The 13,579-nt window shown below is 38.0% G+C and overlaps 1 protein-coding gene and 1 long non-coding RNA gene across 4 annotated transcripts; one reads left to right on the top strand and one right to left on the bottom strand.

The window, feature by feature from the left end:
- The first annotated feature begins 3,244 nt into the window (after positions 1-3,244).
- LOC118057316 (DEAD-box ATP-dependent RNA helicase 3, chloroplastic) lies at positions 3,245-9,593 on the top strand. Of its 2 annotated transcripts, none has more exons than XM_035069845.2 (10): positions 3,245-3,950; positions 4,300-4,436; positions 4,534-4,948; positions 5,190-5,288; positions 6,247-6,471; positions 6,941-7,318; positions 8,030-8,173; positions 8,273-8,368; positions 8,486-8,760; positions 9,235-9,593. In XM_035069845.2, exons 1-10 carry the CDS (start codon positions 3,465-3,467, stop codon positions 9,314-9,316), a joined length of 2,337 nt encoding a protein of 778 aa, XP_034925736.1. In that variant the 5' UTR covers positions 3,245-3,464; the 3' UTR covers positions 9,317-9,593. The 2 variants fall into 2 exon arrangements, with proteins under 2 accessions (XP_034925736.1, XP_034925737.1); XM_035069846.2 differs by having other exon boundaries at positions 3,246-3,950; positions 9,238-9,593.
- A 935-nt stretch (positions 9,594-10,528) lies between these two features.
- Positions 10,529-13,314, bottom strand: LOC118057315 (uncharacterized). Of its 2 annotated transcripts, XR_004688937.2 has the most exons (5): positions 13,022-13,307; positions 12,858-12,933; positions 11,880-12,032; positions 11,355-11,478; positions 10,529-11,214 (listed from the first exon to the last, which is right to left on the bottom strand). It is a non-coding gene; the product is annotated as an uncharacterized lncRNA (long non-coding RNA). The 2 variants fall into 2 exon arrangements; XR_012171070.1 differs by having other exon boundaries at positions 11,355-12,032; positions 13,022-13,314.
- Positions 13,315-13,579: the final 265 nt, after the last annotated feature.

The raw sequence follows: 13,579 nt of genomic DNA, 5'->3' as shown, positions 1-13,579 counted from the left end.
CTACAGGGCATTGAACAAACTCACTGTGAAGGATAAATTCCCTATTCCCCTCATCGACGAGCTCTTAGAAGAATTGGTTGGGGCAACTATCTTCTCTAAGATAGATCTTAGATCGAGTTATCACCAAATCTGAATGTCTCCTGAGGATGTGTACAAGACAACATTTAAGTCACATAATAGGCACTATGAGTTCCTGGTCATGCCCTTCGGCTTAACCAATGCCCCTGCAACATTTCAAAGTCTGATGAACGAAATCTTTCGGAGTTACTTGCGTAAGTTTATCCTTGTTTTCTTTGACGATATCCTCATCTACAACAACACCTTGTCCGATCACTTAGGTCACTTGCAGACTGTGTTTGAGCTTTTGAAGACTAATGACTTGTATGCCAAGGCTAGTAAATGTGTTTTTTGCAGCAACCAGATTGAGTATCTTGGCCATGTTATTTCTTTAGCCGGTGTAGCAACTGATCCTCAGAAAATTAAGGCCATCATTGATTGGCCTGTTCCAAGCAACATCAAGCAACTCAGGGGGTTTATGGGGCTCACAGGATATTATAGGTGATTTATCAAGGGTTACGGTACCATATGCAAGCCATTGACACAATTACTACAAAAGGATGCTTACCGTTAGACTGACACAGCAACTGCCGCCTTCATTTAGCTTAAACATATCATGACTCACCCACCAATGTTGGCATTACCAGACCTGCACAAACAATTCGTGGTTGAGACAGATGCCAGCAGCAAGGGCATGTGAGCAGTATTGATGCAAGAAGGCCATCCCATTGCATTCATCAGCAAACCATTTGGTCTTAAACAACAAACACTCTCCACTTATGAAAGAGAACTACTAGCTATTCTCCTGGCTGTCACGAAATGACGTCACTATTTATGGGGTAAACATTTCACCATCCGCATTGACCACATTAGTTTGAAATATCTGTTAGAACAGAAGGTGACTTGTCCCTCCTAGCATGTATGGCTGGCCAAACTCCTCAGATTTGACTATGATATTGAATTCAAGAAGGGGAAGGATAATATCGCAGCCGATGCACTTTCCAGGGTCACCTGTGCTGATCTGAGCACCTTAACAGTTTCTACCATCTCCACTTCAATTATGGACGGCATCAAAGCCTCATGGAAAGATGATCAAGCTGTCCAAACCATCATTCAGGATTTAATCCGGGATTCCAGTTCTCACCCCCACTATTCGTGGGTTAATCACTTATTATGCAGGAAGGGGGAGATGGTAGTGGGCCGCAATCTCCCTCTTCAAACTAAACTTATTGCCTTGTACCATGACTCAACTGTGGGAGGTCATTCTGGGGCTACTGTTACTGCCAAGAAGGTGGCTAATGGGTACTACTGGCGGGGGCAACAGAAGCATGTTCGACAATATGTCAGGGACTGTCATGTTTGTCAAAGAAATAAAACAGAAAACACTCGCATGCCAGGATTGCTGCAACCATTGCCCATATCACAAGCCCCGTTCATTAACATTAACATGGATTTCATAGATGGACTACCTAAATCTGAAGGCAAAGAGGTTATCTTCGTAGTGGTGGACAGGTTCAGTAAATACGCACACTTCATGGCCATTCCCCATCTATACACTGCTAGTATTGTGGCCAGAATTTTGTTTAGAAAACTATTTACGCTGCATGACAGGAACCTCATCAGCTCAATGGGTCAAGTGGCTGCCATTAGCCGAATGGTGGTACAACACTAACTACCATACCGCAAAAAAATGTACTCCCTACAAGATCATTTACGGCTACCCTCCTCCACTACATATTCCATACATTACACGAGATTCACCAGTCGAAGCAGTGGATGCTTTTTTATCCAAATGGGAACACATGTTGGTAACTATCAAGCACAATTTACAGGGTGCTTAACACAGGATGGTCCAGTTAGCCAACAAACATCGTAGTGAGCGATCATTTGACATAGGTGATATGATATACGTCAAACTCCAACCCTATCGACAGAAAACTATAGCTCAGCGACATTCACAGAAACTAGCTTCCAAATACTATGGCCCCTATCAGGTTTTAACTAAAATCGGTAACGTGGCTTATAAGTTACAACTGCCTGACTCTGCAAACATACACCCTGTTTTTCATGTGTCTCTCCTAAAAAAGAAGGTGGGAAATCGAGAGGTCTTCTCCACACTGCCTTCCTTACCAAAGGAACCCCTTCTCCAACCTCAAGCTATCTTGGAACGTCGAATGGTCAAAAGAAATCACCTAGCAGCCACTTAGATGCTCGTTCATTGGGCTTGTCTTACACTGGCTGAAGCCACCTGGGAATTTGCTAACGATTTAGGTCACCGATTCCCTCAATTTGACCTTGAGACAAGGTCCATTTTAAGGAGAGGCAATTGTTACACGCAGAAATAGAATAAACAAACTGAGAAGAGGGAAGTTTAAAATACCGTTAAGTTAGACGGTCCGTTTTGATATTTCAGTTATAATCAATGTTATGCATTTTATATTCAATTGTAAAAGCCACGTGCTTATAATAGTAAGAAGAAGGAAACTGTATATATAGTAGAATTCTGTTACTAGCAGAGGCACAAAAAGAATGATATAACAAATTCCTTCATCTGCGGAACACACTCTCTATTCTTCTCATACTCCTATACTCTTACCAACAATTCTGTGTAATTGCCCTTACTCGTCTGCCATTGCCATTATCTTCTTGCTGTTCATTAATCCTGACAGTAATATTCTGTCAAACATCTACAAATCTAACAAGGTTGCTCCAGAAGCACGGACAGTAATTGATCAGATTCGTGGAAGATCTTACGAAGAAACACTCATGATACTGGAGCTGATACGTTGTCGAGCCTGTTATCCCGTTCCTGAATTGGTTTATTCTGCAGCAGCAAAGCCAATTTTATTTATTAGAAAAGATGGTGAATGAAGGTGGTACTGTGTACAAATTAAAACCTGGGGCTAAAGGGCGAAGTCATGTAATCAGAAGACTGAATTATTATAATGGAGGATATGAATATATGCAATATTATTTAATAGAGTAAGTATTCCACTTGGTGCTAAGGTCCAAGACGATCCGTTTCTCTGGTTTGCACAAGGAACGATGTTATTTTCATTTTTAAGATTAAAAAATTTCCTTTTCTTCTGGTGTTCAAGTCAAGTGCAAAAAAAAAAAACGAGGAACGTTTAATGGGCCAGTGAGACAGCCCACAAAATGAAGCATAGAAGGAACACAAATATCTGTCTGTCTGTCTTTCTATAGCAACAAGAAGCAAAGGAGGAGGTGTGCAAAGCCACACGTTTTGGAGAAGCGCGGCCTTATCTTCCTCGCTGCTACTTCTACTACTACACTCCCTCGCCGCCTACACCCTAAAAATATCTCATTCTTTCCTTCTCTCTATTTTTCCATACACTCGCTTCCTTACCTTGAGGAGTGGAGCAGGAAATAAAGAAGAAGAAGATAAAATGGCTTCTACTTCTACTGTAATTGGGGTTTCTTCTATCTTCCATTCAAAGACCACTACTAGTTGTAGAAGAGCAGCAGCAGCGACAACAACAACAGCCGCAAATTTGTCATCAGCTATGCCACTTTCTTCTTCGTCTGCTTCTCTTTTGTCTGAAAAGCCTCCCCACTTCAATTCTTTGATAGCCAAAACACAACTTAGCTTTAAACACGGCCTTATTATTAATAACAACAGCACCTTCACTCCACCTAGTGCTATCGCTACCCCCAATTCCATCCTCAGCGAAGAGGCCTTCAAAGGGCTAGATGGGTTTTCTGATTTTGAAGCTGATGCTGATACCGACGATGCTGTCGATTACGACTCTTCTGAAACTGAGCCAAGCAACAATACTAGTGAGGTTGAACTTGACATTTCTAAATTGGGTTTGCCTCACCGCCTTGTCCAAACCCTCCAGAATCGAGGAATCACTCACCTTTTCCCCATTCAAGTCTGTACTTCCCTCTTTTCCTTTCCTTTTTTATCTTTTTTGGTTTATTACCGTATTTTTATCTGGTAACTATTGTTGGTCTTGCTCCTTTCCATTCCATAGCTCTACATTTTTCCTATATAAATCTTTTCTTTGCTTTGCAGCACTAATACATGTTTTTTTTTTTTCCTTTAATTTTTTTTTTGATAAAAATGAACTAATACATGTTATTTGAGATATCATCAATGTCCTGTCCCTTATTTTCCTAGTCCATTACTTGTTTGAGATATTTAGCTATTTTACTATCTTGTGTACTGCTATTATCCCTTTTTTATGTCCTAACTTATCCTTTTGCTTTTCAATGATTTAGAGAGCTGTTTTAATTCCGACTCTGGAAGGACGAGATCTCATTGCTCGTGCCAAGACTGGGACTGGCAAGACATTAGCCTTCGGCATTCCAATCATTAAACGCCTTACTGAAGATGCTGAACTAAGAGGTTCCCAAAGGTGGGTGCTCACTTTGCCTGCTGCAGATGTCCATCTCCCTTTAATTCCGTGTATTCATGAGCTTATTAACTATTGTCTTTATTTTGCTTTTTGACAGGCGAACTGGTAGGCTTCCTAAAGTTTTGGTCTTAGCACCAACTCGGGAGCTAGCAAAGCAAGTAGAGAAAGAAATTAAGGAGTCTGCACCTTATTTGAGCACTGTTTGTGTCTATGGAGGGGTTTCCTATGCCACACAACAAAATGCTCTTTCTCGTGGGGTTGATGTTGTGGTTGGAACACCAGGTCGAATCATCGACCTACTGAAAGGTAAAAGCCTCAAATTGGGAGAAGTTGAATATTTGGTTCTCGATGAGGCTGATCAAATGCTTTCATTTGGATTTGAGGAGGATGTGGAAGTTATTTTAGAAAGTCTACCATCAAAGCGCCAGAGCATGCTTTTCTCTGCAACTATGCCTACCTGGGTTAAAAAATTAGCAAGGAAATATTTGGACAATCCTTTGCAAATTGATTTGGTATAATCCTTTTCTTTTTTAATGTCTTTGTGTTCTTTGATTCTTGTTATTACAATTGTCTGTTGGTACTGGATAATATAAGTCTTTACCAGCACAGAATAATTTTTGGAGTTGGGTATGGAAATGGAAAAAAAGAAAAGAAGAATAACTTACTGCTTGCAGATTGAGGGTAAACAAGAAGATAATTAAATTTATCTGACTTAACCCAAAAACATGTAATTAATCCTTTCCACTTTTACAGGTCGGGGACCAAGAAGAAAAGCTGGCAGAAGGAATCAAACTTTATGCAGTATCAACCACAGCAACATCAAAGCGAACCATTCTCAGTGACCTTGTAACGGTATGAGATGGCAGTCCCATCATTCAAAATCCATTTGTCTTTATTATTGGAGTTTCTATGGATGTCTGAGCCCGCATGAGTTTTGAAGAGATTTTTGTTCGAATTTGTTTCCTGATAGTTTGTGTAGGCGTTGCTTGTTCAGAGCCAAAAAAATTTGCTCCATTTGCTTACTTTACAACAAATTAAAACTTAAAATATCTCCATTTTGTCCTTGTGCCTTATGAGGTGTCAACATCTCATCATATCTTAATCGAAAACATTTTTCAGCATTGCAGGATCTGAACTTTGTTTTTCCCGAAGAATATATATATATATATATAGATTCTGGGACTTCTTAAATAGACTCTGTTAGTCTGCCATGTTTTAGAAGATTGTCAACAGAATCGGTCAAGAAGGAAACTTTGGAAAATTGAACTTCGGGAAGCACTTCCATGATAAGCAACTAAAATCATGCTAGAATTCTGCAGGCACGCTCTTGAATACCATAAATTAGAAAATCCTTCTAGGATTTGTTATACGCATTTCTATGTGTCACTTACTGTTCCTGTCTGAGTGGAAAGTGGTACTTTAAATGGCAAGCTTGCTTCTATGATAAAACATTCAGGTTATTAGTAAGTATTTACTATTGAATGCATTTTTGTTTCATTCATTATCAATTACTATTGTGATAATAGAACTCATTATTGGTCGAAGTGATTTCAGAACGGGTACAACTAAATTCATTAACGGTTTTGTTATTCCCACCACTTGATTCTCTTAAAATGACTAATATATCTTCTTCATAATGTTAATTAAATTCCAGTTTAAAATATCCTCTTCATGATATAAAGAGGTTACTATAGTTATTTTAAGAAAGAAGTGGTGAGAATAACAATTTTTTTTGTGAATTTTGCATCACCCTTTCTGAACCAGAGGTAACTGTTGTTTTTAAAGCAGAAAACGTTTCCATTGTATTTAGGTCTATGCAAAGGGCGGGAAGACTATTATCTTTACTCGGACCAAACGAGATGCTGATGAAGTATCCATGGCGTTAACACAGAGTATAGCTTCTGAGGCATTGCACGGAGATATATCTCAGCATCAGAGGGAGAGAACTTTGAATGGTTTTCGACAGGGAAAGTTCACTGTGCTTGTTGCCACGGACGTTGCATCTCGTGGGCTTGATATCCCGAATGTTGATTTGGTAAAGTCATGGAATTAGTCTTTTAATGATTGCATAAAGAAAGTTCTGTTCTTTTTGTAATTTTCTGATTTATTTTTGTGGTAGTCAGTTTTATGTATTTTAAAAATATGCAAGAATTAGGGGAAAAGCCAAGTTTGTTTTTTCTACAAAAAAATTAACTGTGACAGACTCTCCCATTGCAGTTAATATTGAAGATTAGAGTTTGTATCTATGAGAACTCAGAATATGGAATTTATCCCATTAGCTCTGATTGTGACTGGTTGAGTTATTTTATTGATGTGTAATAATTGGGAGAAATGTGCATCATCATTATGAAAACCATGGATGCAGATATATAATTTTCAATACTAGATAACTTTTCATGCAAGACCTTTTCAATTGGAATTTTTCCCCATTGTTTTTTTCCAAACACTTGGGTTGTTTTTTCAACAGCTAAGAAACTTGAGACCTCGTTGACCCTTTTCTCCAGATTATCCACTATGAACTTCCTAATGATCCAGAAACTTTCGTGCATCGCTCTGGTCGTACTGGACGTGCAGGGAAGGAAGGTACTGCCATTTTGATGTTCACTAACAGTCAAAGGAGAACCGTCAGATCCCTAGAGCGTGATGCGGGATGCAAGTTTGAGTTTGTTAGTCCACCAGCTATTGAAGAGCTTTTGGAGTCATCAACTGAGCAAGTTGTTGCTACCCTAAATGGAGTTCATCCTGAGTCTGTAGAGTTTTTCACACCAACTGCCCAGAAATTGATTGAGGAACAAGGAACAAGCGCTCTTGCTGCTGCACTAGCACATTTGAGTGGATTTTCTCAGCCTCCTTCATCCCGGTCGCTCATTAGCCATGAACAAGTAAATTAGCAATCAGATTTTGATTTTATAACCTTGTGTTTGATATATATATATATAGGTGTTGCTCATGAATTTTTGTTAAGTTGCACATTAAATGTGATCTTACTTGCAATGATTGCTTGCTTCCTTTTTTAATCAGGCTAGTCTTTAGTTGGACAGTAATTTAGTTAACTTATTGCTGTTGTTTAAATACTATTAAGAAATTGCTCACAAAAAGTGCATTTTTTGCAATGCAAGTGGTTGGCAGGGCTGCTTGCTTTTCTTTCACATTTTCACTCAATCACGATGAAGATAACTTGCGATAACATCTGTGATCATGTTCCATGGATACCAGTATTGCTGTCAACTAAATTCCCTGATTTCCCAGAACCTTGTTATCTTAATCGTGCATGCAGCCTTGGCACATTCCTGAGTTTGTTATTTTCAGCTGCAAACTTCTAGAAGCATTTCCTTTTCTGATTAACATGTACATGTTATCCTTTTTCTATTCTAGCATTGTAGTAAATGTGCAAATCCATCAGGTGGTATGATTAGGACATGGTCTGGTATTTTGTTTATTTGTATTCTGTTTTGCAACTTATCTGTTTGCTATTTTTTTTTCTTTAGATAATTGCAGAATATTTGTTTCCTTTACTGTTATAGGTGGACTACAACCTTTATAGCTATCTTAGCATGTAGCCAGTAACTTGAACTGGACCCATGTATCTGCAGGGATGGACAACGTTGCAGTTGACTCGGGATCCAACCTATTCTAGAGGGTTTCTATCTGCTAGATCTGTTACTGGATTTCTTTCTGATGTTTATCCTGCAGCAGCTGATGAAATTGGAAAAATACATCTAATTGCGGATGAAAGGGTATGTTCTGCTAGATGTTCTGAACATATTCACTGGATTCTTTTCTTCTTGATGCATAGCATTCTTCACAACAATCTAAATATAATGTGTTTATATCAGGTTCAAGGAGCTGTTTTTGATCTTCCAGAGGAGATTGCAAAAGAATTGTTGAATAAGCAACTACCACCTGGAAACACTATTGAAAAGATCACCAAGGTTCTTTTTAGATTTTGGCCACTCATTATTGATGGTTGTCCTTGACTGCATAGGCTGCTTGAATTAGCTGCAATGATCGTATGCAGCCTAAAATCTTTTTATTAACTTCATTTTCAGCTGCCTGCATTGCAAGATGATGGTCCTCCAAGTGATTTTTATGGAAGGTTTTCTAGTAGGGATCGTCCTGCTAGGGGGGGTCCTAGGGGCCAGAGAGGTGGTTTTAGATCGTCCCCTGGTCGGGGAAGCGGTAGATATTCTGATGATGAAGGCACGTTTAGGCGCGGTGGTCGAAGTAACAGTAATGAGAATAGTAGGTCCTGGATGTCGAGAAGCAGTGGAGATGATTGGCTGATCGGTGGTAGAAGATCAAGCAGGCCATCATCTCGGGATAGGTATCTACTTTTCTCATAGCAAACCTGGGCACATTTTACATGTCAATATTGTAGTCTGATTAACCTTAAAAGAATAAGCCACAATATCAATAGCAATGACAGTTTTAGTAGGTTCATCTGTTGGCCATGACCTGCTTACGCTTCTGTTTATTTCTTTCCCTGCGACAATGTTTGGTAATTGTTTTTGGAAATGCTTCTGGTTGAATCCAGTAATCATGCACTTGATCAGATCTTTGGTGACCTCAATAGGATGAGATTTTGGGTACATGCATGGTGTGGGCAAGTGTTTTTTTTTTTTTTTTTTTTTTTTTCATTTTTCTTCCGATTCCCCTCCCCCTCCTTTTTCCCTGGTTGTGTTTCTTATCTATTGCTGTCTTCTGTGGTTGAGGGGTTGGACATGTTTGTTCATACAAGTTTCAGCCATCCATTATATATAAATTGTTGAAATTGACATGACATCTTTATTGTGCATAGCAGAAGCTTTGGAGGCTCTTGTTTTAATTGTGGGCGGTCGGGGCACAGAGCATCAGAATGCCCAAACAAGGCAGATTTTTAGTTGTCTTCTTCCGACTTTGGGAATTTTTTGGGACTGTGAACAAGTTGGAGATGCCCAGCTGGGAATTGCTTTCTATTTGTTTGCAACTGGTAGGTCTTGTAACATTCCCTGGAGATGGAGAGGATTCGATCTGAAATTAGCTCGCTCGCACATGTATTTATTTACTGCCTTGTGATTGAACACTTCAGTCCAGCATGATGAAACTCTTTTGGATAGTTATGTGTTGGTAACTTAATGTTCGATTCTGGCTTGTTTTAAGCAATGATTTGGTAGACAACCCTGGATTTTTTTTTTCTAAAAGGATTTTTGTTTTTCGCATTGCAAAATTATTATTAAGACCGAGAAAGACAACAGGAAAAAAAAAAAAAAAAAGGTTTTTGGGATTACTATTTACTTAAAATGGGAGATAAAGTTCTAATGTTAAATTAACAACAGGCAATATATAAATGGTGGATTAAAAACAGCCATAACTTGCTTAATCTAGAAAAAAGATGTCCGGATCTAGATTTTGTCGAAGAGAATACTGATGACAGACAGTTCTAAAAACCTGGCCTCGCATTTTCATCCGGCATGAATCTCCTGGCCTTCATCTGCTGGAGAAGCTCTTCAGCCTCTTCCACCTTGTTCTCCCTAGTATATGCCTCAAACAGTAAAAATTTATATTGAGGGAAATATTATAGTAATTCAGTGTTTTTTTAAAAAAAAATTAACCAGTTTTAATATTAAAAAAATAAAATCAATAAAAATAGAATAAAAACAAAAAAAAAAATACAAGAAAAGAAACAAAAAAAAAAAGAGAGTACTGTAGCAATAAAAAAAGAGGAAAACACTATAGCAATTTATTGTAACCTGGTTCGGCAGGTAGGTTTTTTCACTTTATATTGTAGTAATAATACTTTATAAATGCATCAATTTTTTTTAATTTCTATTTTTTTCCAAGTATTTTTTTCTAATTTTATACTATCAATCAAACCCTTAATCTCAAATTCAAAACTTGAAACTCTAAACCCTAAAACCTGAATCTAAAAACCAAAATCCTCTAAAAACAAAAAACTCTAAACCAAAATCTAGAACCAAAAACCCTAAACTTAAATTCCGAACCAAGAACTAGAACCAAAACCTTAAAACCTAAACCAAAATTCTTTAACCCCAAAAACCCCCAAACCCTTAAATCCAAGCTTGCGTAACCATTTTTGTTGCCTTCATCTTTTAGAGTTTGTGTGGGGTGCAAGCACATATGCCATGACTAAGCATGAAGGTTTATACTTTGATTTATATTTTTTCAAGTAAATTATTTATTTGCAAATTCAATGGCTTTCTTGGATTTTCTTTCATTTTGGTTCTTTGATGCCTAAAGGTGGGAAATTTAAGATGGGAGTTAAAGATGCTGACTTGAAAAGTTCAACCAAAGAATTTGAGATAATGCTTCATTATCTTTCTTGGCTTGGTCTTGATTGGATAAAGGTTATTGGCTTGTTCCAACTGAACAAAACAATCTCATTCTAGGATCAATCATTTCAATATTTGATTTCCCAAAAACACAAGGCCTTTAAAATGACCGAGTATCTTATAATAATCATCTTTTGCCATCTGATTTCACACTTGCGTGACTAAGTACCTTCAACATCGATTTCACCCAGTTAGAGCAGCAACAGCAACAGGCAATGCATAAAGATCTGGGTACACAACGATTTATATGTATATTTTTCCAATAGGTTGGCTGCACATGTAAAGATCAAAATCTAGCCTTCCGTTTTCGACCAGTGTATCTTGTGTCAGGAGGCACTGCGTTTCCTTTTCGTCTCAGTTGCTTTCTTTTTAAATATTCAATCTCTGCCCTTCCCTTTCCTAGTTATTTTCTGTTTTTTCTTAGGCCTGTTCCTGTCTGAAATGCAAACCTGCATTCTCAAGGTACATGCATATATAACAATTATTAGTGACTTGCAAAATCCTAGTTGAAAAGAAAAGGACGCCATGCTTACAAACAACCCAGTTAGAGCTTGAAAAGAAAAACAAAATGCAAGACAAAGCAACCCACCATTTGATTTTTTTTCACTATTTTCATCTTCAGAGCAGCTTTCTCCATCTTCGCCTTCCCCCCTGGGAACAACAGTGCTTAAAGATGGTGGTCCACAAGTAAGCATGGGGTATTCTTTTCTAGTCTTGGTACCGTGACAGAAAAATAGTTCAATCAGTGAATGATGAAACTCTGAAGAGGAATATGAAACCAGAGGATGATTAATAGCAAGATTCTTTTTTTGAGCTTCGAAGGAAATTACATATCAGAATGTGAACTTAATTCATAAAGAGAGAACAGTGTGGATATACTTGCATAATGAAACAAAGAATTAGCAGACAGAGCATCTAGCACATCAAGCTCTCATGGTTCAGATTCTTGAAAAGCTTGCAACCTTTATGTGCTAGCTTTTATTCCCAACCAGAACATTCCGATTAAAGGATTGGAAAGGGCAGGTGCTATTGAAGCCAAGCAAAAAACACATATACAACAAATACCAGTCATGAAAAACTGAGCATAAGATTTCTAAATAGAAGCCTAGCATACCTGTGTGGGTAATCAATAACAACACCACCAGCAAACCCAGCATGCATTGCAGATCTCAAAATTAATTCACGCCGGGCTATGTTTTCAGGATACACCTGAAACACTGCTCTTGCTCCTTTTGCCAAGCATCTATATAATGATCCAAAGAAAGCCCTGCCACAAAATTGTCAATCAGTTTACAACGAGAAAAATACACATCAGTGATTCAAATACATTAGAGCAATATCAAATGGCTAATTTTGATCACTATCTAGTGTTGATAGAAATCTAATAGAATGCAACAAAATTTGTTCAAAATAGCGGGTTTAGTCAAATTGAGTATTTGAGTTTCTTGTGAATCAGAACATTACAGATATTAGAGGCATCAGCTCACACTTTCAGGACTCGACTTTCAGCTTCAATCATCGACAAGTTATGAAACTTAGCTCGTTACCTAGCTCACAATACATCAGTGTGACAAGAGAAGTCTTTAATCTAGAACATTCCCAACCCTACTTCTGAGTAATCTGTTATGGATGTATTGAGCTTTAATGCTTTGCATTAATGAAAACCAGTTTTTTCTAGGGAAAACAAAATTCAGAAGAAACCAAGCCCAGAATTGAATCCCAAAACAGATTGAGTGTTGATGGACTACATAAACCTAAAGCACAAAAGAAAAGGGAAGGAACTTATTTCAATCTTAGTCTTGGTTCATGGGAGGACTTATCTGCATTGCATAGCCACTGGGATCCAAATCAAAAGAATAAAGTGAGAAAAAAGCACACACTAAAGTGTTATAAAACTTAACATTTAAGAATCAACTCCAATAGAATTATCAAAGTCAAGGCGCGATGTTCAATTCCAACACGAGCAGAATTCTAAAAAAATTAACAAAACCAACGGAGTAAACCGTAAACCATAAATTAATCACATTTACAAACGAAGAAGAGAGAGTGGCTTCATAATGTAATTGTGATGGAAATGTAAAATGCAACATACCGATATCGAGGAGTAATCTAGGGATTCCATCAAAAGGCAAAGCAAGAAGCTCCAATGCTCTTTCTGATAGCCTAGCCTATTAACCAACCACACATCATCATCAGGTAACAAAACCATTAAATAAGCATTAAAGCATTTTTCTTAATTTTTTTTTAAAAAGGCACCTGAATATCGATAATACGAGAAGAGGAAGTGAATATCCAAGCTTCTGAATCATCATAAAAATCTCAAGTGGAGCTAGTAGCTCTGGCCGATTCAACATCTCAAGTGACTCAGCTCAGCCAATAATTAGGAGCTGCAAAACATTAAAATTGATTGAGAGAGATAACTAGTTCGTTCTGTAACACTCCAAATAAAGCAAACACGTTTATACACAATATCCATCAAAATACATCAATTTGATTTAGGGTTTAGGATTCAAGGGTTAGGGTTATGAGTTTCAGGATTTGGGGTTTGGGAGTTTCTAGGTTTTGGATTTTGGGTTAAAGGTTTCGGGTTCATGTTCTGAGTTTGGAGTTAAAGGTTCTGGGTTTAGGGTTCACGGTTTGGATTTTAGGGTTTAGGTTTCTAGGATTTTGACTGTTAGGGTTTAGGGTTTTGGGTTTCAGGTTTAGCATAGTTTTGAAACCCGAGTCTTGACCAGGTGGACCCGGGACTGGAATTGGGCTGGGTTGAATAAAAAACAGTGTAAGGAAAAACTCGGTGTGACCCGTCGACCTAGT

This window comes from Populus alba, chromosome 10 (genome assembly GCF_005239225.2).
Source record: "Populus alba chromosome 10, ASM523922v2, whole genome shotgun sequence".
NCBI classification, from domain to species: Eukaryota; Viridiplantae; Streptophyta; class Magnoliopsida; order Malpighiales; family Salicaceae; genus Populus; species Populus alba.
This window is presented reverse-complemented; position numbering and strand designations above follow the sequence as displayed.

Excerpts from the sequence above, each read along its gene's own strand:
- LOC118057316 (XM_035069845.2), top strand. The coding sequence starts at position 3,465 with ATGGCTTCTACTTCTACTGTAATTGGGGTTTCTTCTATCTTCCATTCA. Across the intron at positions 4,949-5,189 it reads ATCCTTTGCAAATTGATTTG|GTCGGGGACCAAGAAGAAAA; the intron begins GTATAATCCTTT and ends CCACTTTTACAG. Across the intron at positions 8,761-9,234 it reads AGGCCATCATCTCGGGATAG|CAGAAGCTTTGGAGGCTCTT; the intron begins GTATCTACTTTT and ends TATTGTGCATAG.